Below are 8,400 nucleotides of genomic sequence, written 5' to 3' on the forward strand. Positions count from 1 at the left end.
AATGTTCAAAGCTGTGTTAAATCCAACTCACCCACCCAACTAAGGCGCTGCTGCAACGTTGTGATATAACTGGAATAATATTCAAAGCATGTTAAACCTAACTCACCAACCCACCTAGGGAGCTGCTGCAACGCCGTGATATAACTGGAATAATGTTCAAAGCGGTGTTAAACCACACCCACCCACCCACCCACCGAGGGCGCTGCTGCAACCCTGTGATCAAACTAGAATAATGTTCAAAGCGGTGTTAAACCCAGCTCACCAACCCAACTAAGGCGCTGCTGCAACGCCGTGATCTAACTAGAATAATGTTCAAAGCAGTGTTAAACCAAACTCACCCACCCACCAAGGGCGCTGCTGCAGAGCCGTGATATAACTGGAATAAATGTTCAAAGCATGTTAAACCCAACTCACGCACCCACCTTAGGCGCTTCTGCAACGCCGTGATATAACTGGAATAATGTTCAAGGCGGTGTTTAACCCAACTCACCCACCCACCTTAGGCGCTACAGTACGTTGTGATATAACTGGAACAATGTTCAAAGCTGTGTTAAAACCAACTGACCCACCCAATAGGGCGCTGCAGTACGCTGTGTTGCGTCCCTTAGGTCATGGGTTTGGCCCGATTGTTTCTAGGTTTGTCAGCACCATACTGCTGACGGGGGGTTTCACCGAGAGGTCAAACTAAGACCAGCGTCATTTCGGGCTTTCCTCCTACATCAAGTTGACATTCCGTGATATAACGGAAATACAATTGAAAGCGGCGTTAAGCCCCTAATATAAAAAACGTCAAAGCCCGAGAATAAAAATCATTGATTATCCGCCGAATTAGATTCTGTTGGGCGTAAAAGGCAAATAGGAGGCGAGAATTATATGAATGGCTGATACAAAACAGTGATGACATCGGATGTTCACGAAAAACTCCAACAGTGCGGATCGTTTCACATGCTTTTAACCGGCTGCTGTCATTTATCTGGAATACTAGTATTGCTGACTGCGGCGTTAAACGTCATTTACTCAGTGAATAGTATTGTTACCTTTCATATCTTCACAACTAATATTCGTTTCAAGCACCACCCCCCCCCCCCCCCCCCCCCCCCCCCAAGCCTCCACTCTTCTTTATCTACCGGTCTACCTGAAGGAAGTAGCTGTCTCATCAACTCGACTACTTACCTCTATCCCGCTCAAAAGTCCTTCTGCATCATCATCAAGGGTTTATCAAGTACTTCTTTTATTACAGTATTACGAACACACGAGAACGTTTCTTCAATGGATACATTATTCTGCCTCGCCGCCGCCACAACTCTCCTGCTCGCGAAGGGACAGTCTTATGACGACCTAGTCCGCCTGGAGAAGCTGCTGTTTCCGAACTACTCCTCCACGTGGAGACCAGTCAGGAACCTCAGTCACGTGACAAATATCTCCATACAATTCACGATTGCTTCCCTTGTTTCCATGGATATTCTCAACGAACAAATAGTTAATAAGGTAATTCTGCGCCTTTCGTGGTACGACCAATTTTTGGTCTGGAATTCAAGCGAATACGGCGGAATTGAGACGATTGCGCCTAGGAGGGGGACCGTTTGGGAACCAATGCTACTTGTTCCAAATGCAATCCAACAATGGGATATGGCCGCTGATGCCACAGCTTCCTTGTCAGTTGGGAGTACCGGCCTGGTAATGATTTTACTTGGAGGACCATTAAAAACTTCTTTTCCTGTGGATATGACGAAGTTTCCTTTTGACACACAGGTCATATCAATAAGTTTGTACCCTGTCCAATACGATAAAAACGAAGTAGTGTTTTCAGTGTCCCATGATGATGGCATTCCAGATAGTTTGAGGTCACACGGCGAATGGACAATAAAGAGTTCATCCTTTGAGGCAGTTATTCCGAGTGGAAACCGTTGCGGTGTTGAGTTACGCATGATAATCCAGAGGAAACCCATCTTTTACATTTTATCCATTATACTACCCATCAGTCTCTTGTCCTTCCTCAACATGGTTGTGTTTGCAGTTCCGGCCGAATCTGGAGAGAAATTATCCTTCTCGTTGACAACAATGCTCTCACTGGCTGTCTACATGAGTTTCGTAAGTCAGATAATGCCCAACAAATCTGTGCCTCTCTCCTTCATGGCTGTATATCTTGCATCAGTTCTGTGTCTGAGTGCTCTTGCAATTTTAGCAACAGTTTTCGTCCTTCGTCTGTACCACAAACCGGAAACGGAAACGCCGCCATTTTGGGTGACCCAGATTCTGTGTGTGAAAAAGGCTGCTACTGGGGCCAAAGTGACGTTCCGCGAGGTCAGCGCGACGCTGGACGTTGTGTTTGGTGTGGTGTTTGGATTGTGTGCAACCTTGGCCGTTGGGACACAAGTTTATGTAATGCAATTAGCTGAGTGATGTCTTGATTTCTTCTCTCAGACTCTGGAATCGGGATGGTTAACACCAGCTGTTAAAACCATGCAGCTTTTACCCCTCATCATGTTATTATCTCATTTTATCATGAGTAATACTATGGGCACATTCACCACCACAGCTTCATTTTAAGTCTAGTTCGAATGACATGACAAATATAGCCGTCTTATCAAGTTACACTGTTGAGCAATCAGCTATATGGTTACTTTGCTCGATTTGAGATTGCACGCTGTCTAAAAAACAACAACTGCGTATGTTATGCATCACCAATCACTTCCTTTTCGTGTCTTTTCCAGCTAAAAGTTCATTTAGAACTGTCTTAAGAAATAAATGGCTCGCTCGTACGAATTCATGAGTGACACTCTGGTTCTTCATTTCAAGGTCATGAGCGAGATTTGTGCAATGTTAGTGATAAGATGTTACTTCCGACGTGTTGAAGAGTATGTTCAGAGTATAAAAGAATATGGTACACTGCATCCTCGATATCAACTTCCCCGAGGCAAGGAGTTTACTGACTATAAAGGTCCAGGTTCCGCCCTTGCCGAACTAGGCTGGAATTTCCAGGCTCGATCGTAGCGCCACCGGTGGCTATTACGGGTTATGTCCCTTCTATGTCGCTCCTATTGACCAATCAGGTGCAATCTCTCATATCTCACTTGCATTTACTTCAAATAAAATGTCCAGTCAAGACGATCTGATCAATAATCAAGATCTATAATGTAATAAAACGGGTCATCAAATTACTTGAGCACCTTGATTAAAAACATCAAACGTTTTGGAAAATATCTGTCGACGTCTAGTTGAAGGTACACACACTTTGCAAATCCTACAGTCGACCGAAATCTTCAAGTTGAAATCCATGTTGTTTGCGAAATGGATGTCTAGTGCGTTGCGCGATTTTGATTGGACTCGTTAGTCCAGCCAAAATATAACTCTGGAATTCCAGCCAAGTTCAGCAAGGGTGGAAACTGGACTTTTAGAGTGAGTTAACACCCTTGTCCCGGGAAAAATTGCCTCTATCCAGGGCTCGCATTCCGGTAAATTAACACAAACCCCCGGATCCATTCCTGTGGCTCCCGTTCGCGATCTCAGATTACCCGCCCTTGGTCTTCGTTAACATTTTATAGACCAATCAAACGTCGAGACAAGGGAAAAAAGGAAACGGTAATGGGAGATAACTCGTTTTGCCATGTTGTTGATATCGTCAACCAAATATTGAGGCTGGTTTGTAACTCTAATTCTGATTGGTACTGGGTATTAGGCTGAGTAGGAAGCAAATCAACTTCGCTGTAGTAAATCAAGGGCGGGTAACTTGAGAATGGATCCGGGAATGGAACCAGGGGCTAGTGTAGGTTTACCAAAATAATATCCCTGGCGATTGTGAGGCTAGGCACACTGGATAATCGAGGATGTTTATCACTTTACCTTGTCGAACATGATTCCATTACTGATAAAAGAGGAACCAGGCTAGAGTCAAAATGGCATCAACAAAAAGAAACTAATTCATCAAATTGATGATTTATATCAATCTAGTGAAATAGATATGACTATGTAGATACAAAATATAACTTATTTATTCTATTTCAATACCATTTTTACAGATCTATAAATGTGACCGTCGCGTTTTTGGTCACCGTGTTAAGCCCATTGGTGTTCCCCCGATGTAATAAGGCTGGGATATTGCAAAAAGCGGGGTACAACCCAACTCACTCACTCATTGTTGGTCACGTGTCCTGAAGCTGATATACTATTTGATATGAAAAGTAGGTCACCTTGACCAACATAACATGCTCTTGCTGTGTTATTGTGTTAAAGCTGATAATTGCTCAAACTTAATCACTATTTTCCCTTAAATTTCATATGCTGCACAAACACTAACTGCTAAATGAGGATTACACTCAAATTGTTACATCGTGGATCCAAGGTCAAAGTCACGGGTTACATAATACTTACACAAACATATTTTAAACCTCATATTTATAAAGATCTTTGAATACTTGGCATATTAAAAAAATTGGCTTGTGAGTAACGGTTTCAGTTAAACTAGTTTTATTTATATGAGCACTTAAGGTCAAGGTCAATAGAGGGACATTTTCTGTAACATTTTATATTTTTGGCTGGAATGATGAAACTTGGTGTGTACATGTATCTTAGTAAACAGCTATCATTGATATGGAAAGGTCACCTTGCCCTTCTTTCCGTGCTCCCGCTGTTTATTTGTCAAAGTTAATAATTGTTGTAACTTAATGATTATTGCTACTTAAATGTTTATTCAATGCACACACTCTAACTACCAAATGAGGAATACACTGAAAACGTTATATGAACTATCTAAGGTCTAGATCATGATATAATGCTTACGAAAAAAAATTTAAACGTAACTTTAAAAAAATATTTGTGTAAAGAATAAGTAAGGATATTTTAAGAGTGCTTCTTTGAATATTTTATCCATCGCAAGGGGTCGTTACTCTGTAGTGTGATAATAGTTTAGACATAATTGGAAATGTTTGAGAGAACACCATTGTGAAATGGGGCGAGCGAAATAGTATGTTTTGCCATACAGATGACTAAGGCTAATAATCTGCTAAGCGCTTGACTCACGCAAAAATAAATTCAAACCGATGTTTCTGTAGATATTGACTGGATTTTGTTCAAACTTGGCATATTTGGCCTTTCGATGGAGAACTCGGATTGCTATGGTTGAGCAATAAATGGACACCAACAGTTGCACATGTGTCACCACCCCTAGTGTCACCACATGAATACTTGTTTTCCAAAACACATATTTTTCCCAAACAGGTTTTCAAGAGCACAAATGTATAGCTTTCGGTGAAGAGATATCAGATAACATTTGGCACACGAACACTTGCAGTTGCACAATAGGAACACTAGAGATTGCACTATCAAACTTTAGTGTTAACTTTGAAATGAACGTATACATGTAACTTAATGTACTTAAATTTTTCCAAAGAAATATTTTCTAAACAATATTTGAAAAACACAATTGCACAACTTTCTAAAGTGAGGTATGAAAATATAAGCCCTAGTGTCATCATGTGGATACTAGCGGAGCACCTACCTTTAGTGTTAACTTTTGAAATGAATGAATTCCAAGTGTATTTTCCAAAACAAATATCAATTTAAAACAACAGAGATATTAAATCATTTAGGGTCAAATGAACACTAGCGGTCGTAAATATAACACCTAGTGTCGCCATATGAACACTAGCGGTCGTAAATATAACACCTAGTGTCGCCATATGAACACTAGGTGTGTGAAATGGATGAATAATACCTTTCCTTAGCTGTTGTTCTTGTTGGGTTTTTTAAAAATATTATTTTGAAAACGGTTTTCAAAACCTCAGTCGCACGACATTATATACGGAGATAAAATATCATTTTGGGCAAATGAACACTAGCAGTGTCACACAGTGTTACCATATGAACGCTAGAGATTGCAATATCAACTCTTAGCGTTAACTTTTGCAATGAATGCTTAATTACTTAGTTTATTTTCCAACACAAATATCATTTTTTAACAGGTTTTCAAAATACACTTGCATAACTTTCTAAACAGAGATATTTGATCATTTTGAACCTCGTGAGATTTAATGCTTGATCATGAATGGTACCAATGTCAACACCTGGAACTATACATATTCTGTAGAGTCGCGGTTTAAGTTTTCTCCATATTATTGATATTTTTATATTATATGGAGAAATATAATTTATTTAGTAAGAGAGTATATGTTTCTTTGCTGTTTAACGCCGCACTCAGCAATATTCCAGCTGTATGACGGCGGTCTGTAAATAATTGAATCTGGACAAGACAATCAAGTGATTGACATCACAAGCATCGATCAACGCAATTGGGATACGATGACATGCACTGTCAGCCGGCCTGACCACCCGATCTCGTTAATCGCCTCTTACGATAAGCAAGGGATGCTGAAGGCATATTCCAACCCGGATCTCCACGGGCCCAGTAAGGGAATAAAATTTAGAGGTACAGGATTAACGTCATGATCATTTCAGGGTGACCTGTTCGTGTCTACGCCCGTTCGTGCGTGCGTGCATGCTTGCGTGAGTGCTGGAGTGATGTGTTTGTGTGTGTGTGTGTGTGTGTGTGTGTGTGTGTGTGTGTGTGTGTGGTCGTGAGGGTGGGCAGTTGGCTGTGGCGTGGTGGGATGCTTGGTTCATAAGGCATGTGTGTATTTCACAGGGTACGTGACAAGGTAGCCAAAATTGTATGGATAATAACTTCTTTAATACTGTAAAAAGCGACGTTTCGGTATAGATCCTTATACCGTTGTCAAGCAAGACAGAATGAGGGACATAGTACAGAATATATATAGTAGGTGGAGGATTAACAGTATTTAAGAAGTGGTTATCCATAAAATTGTGTCTACCTTGTCATCCGTCACCTTCTAAGTAATGCCTATCAAACAATTTACAGGGTACGTGGTTGAAGATTATAGGTTTGAGTGATGTTTGCTGCATGTTGCAACCAGTGACGTGACCGTTCCTATGCTCTCACTTAGACCTACACACAGCATGGCTGTCAGAAAAGTCTAGTGTGAGAACTTTGTACATTATGTATATCTGTGTCACAGTACTGGATATTTCATCTTGCCATAGAACAGTGTATATTGTTTAAAAGGCCGGTTAAAAACTGGCGGTAAAACACGTCACTAAACGGAAATGCTGTGCGTTAAAAGGCGTACCCACCCCGGACTTGTACAAGCAGCCACACACACACACATGCATGCACATCCCTTATATAAAATCCCCAAATCACCTCACCTAGTATAGGATATCCATAGATTGGCGGGAAGCATGAAAAGTGAAATGACTTACCACGATAAAAAATTGTTGTCAAAGGATTCAAGGATTCAAATCTTTTTAAGATTTTCATCAAGGCGTCTTTCAAGCTTGGCCAACATCGTAATACCAGGAACAAGAAGCCCTTACTTTAGCATGGTAAAGGTGAATGATTAACTAGAAACGGTGAACGGTGTTTGTTTGACAAACAATTAATTAGACCCTCTTACTCAACCAGTTTGCAACTTGCTCAATTATTGTCAACATGCGAAAAGGAAAAAATCCAATCAAAGAGATTTTTTCCCAAACGTTTCAACCAATTTTCATCAAAATTCTTAAGGCCCGCAACGGTAGTATAGAGATAACATGTACCATGTTTCGTGAAATTATACCCAGCAGTTTTTTTCTACAAGATGTTAAAAAGATTTGAGGCACTAGAATGACCTCAGTGTCACCTTTCCGTGACCTTCATCCTCATGTTAAGTACATAAATATGTCTGCAGAATCAAATTTGGCATGCACTAACACTATCTTACTGAACGAAAAGAGAGAAAACTTGAATATAGCGATTGTTTCCGATAGTTTGGATCTCGTCATGACCTTGACCGTCAAACAGATTTCCTTAAAAAATCACTGGGCTCGCAACCGTAGTGTAGAGATGACATGTGCCAAGTTACGTGAAATTTGGAATAACGATTTTCACGGGAAGTTGGTAACAAGGTTTTCCCGCAAGTTTCCACCTCTGTGTGACCTTGACCGTCAAACCGATAACCTTCAAAAGTCAATGGGCTCGCGCCCTCGGTTTAGAGATGACAACTGCCAAGTTTCGAAAAATATGAAATAACGGTTCAGGAAACACTATGGTTACCTCACAAGGTTATTGCATTCTCCCTGCTGACCAGGACAGTTGTTCTCTACGACGTCCGCGCACACATTTCAAACCATTGGCAAAATCATATGTCTTTACCTCCAGGTATCGCTAGACCGTTTACGGGTCGTCTTGCTACCTGCTTCGTTAGTAAGTGGTTATGGGGCAGTTTTCTCTCTGGTACTGACTTATTCTGGTGGTTTTGAGATGACCTCATATATTTCGTACCCCTTTTTTCTATTTATCCGTGGATAACCAACTTTCCCACGATTGTCTTGTTTAGCTCAAGTACA

The 8,400-nt window shown here is 40.9% G+C and overlaps 1 protein-coding gene across 1 annotated transcript; it reads left to right on the top strand.

Moving 5' to 3' along the window:
* Positions 1-1,269: 1,269 nt before the first annotated feature.
* On the top strand, positions 1,270-2,403 carry LOC125372269 (acetylcholine receptor subunit alpha-like). Its single transcript, XM_048381582.1, has one exon. The coding sequence runs from the start codon at positions 1,270-1,272 to the stop codon at positions 2,401-2,403; it is 1,134 nt and encodes a 377-aa protein (XP_048237539.1).
* The last annotated feature ends 5,997 nt before the right edge of the window (positions 2,404-8,400 follow it).

The sequence above is a fragment of the Haliotis rufescens genome, unplaced genomic scaffold (genome assembly GCF_023055435.1).
Source record: "Haliotis rufescens isolate VD_foot unplaced genomic scaffold, xgHalRufe1.0.p SCAF_4, whole genome shotgun sequence".
Classification (NCBI taxonomy): Eukaryota; Metazoa; Mollusca; class Gastropoda; order Lepetellida; family Haliotidae; genus Haliotis; species Haliotis rufescens.

Bases quoted from the DNA above. Each gene is read 5' to 3' on its own strand.
- LOC125372269 (XM_048381582.1), top strand. From the start codon at position 1,270: ATGGATACATTATTCTGCCTCGCCGCCGCCACAACTCTCCTGCTCGCG.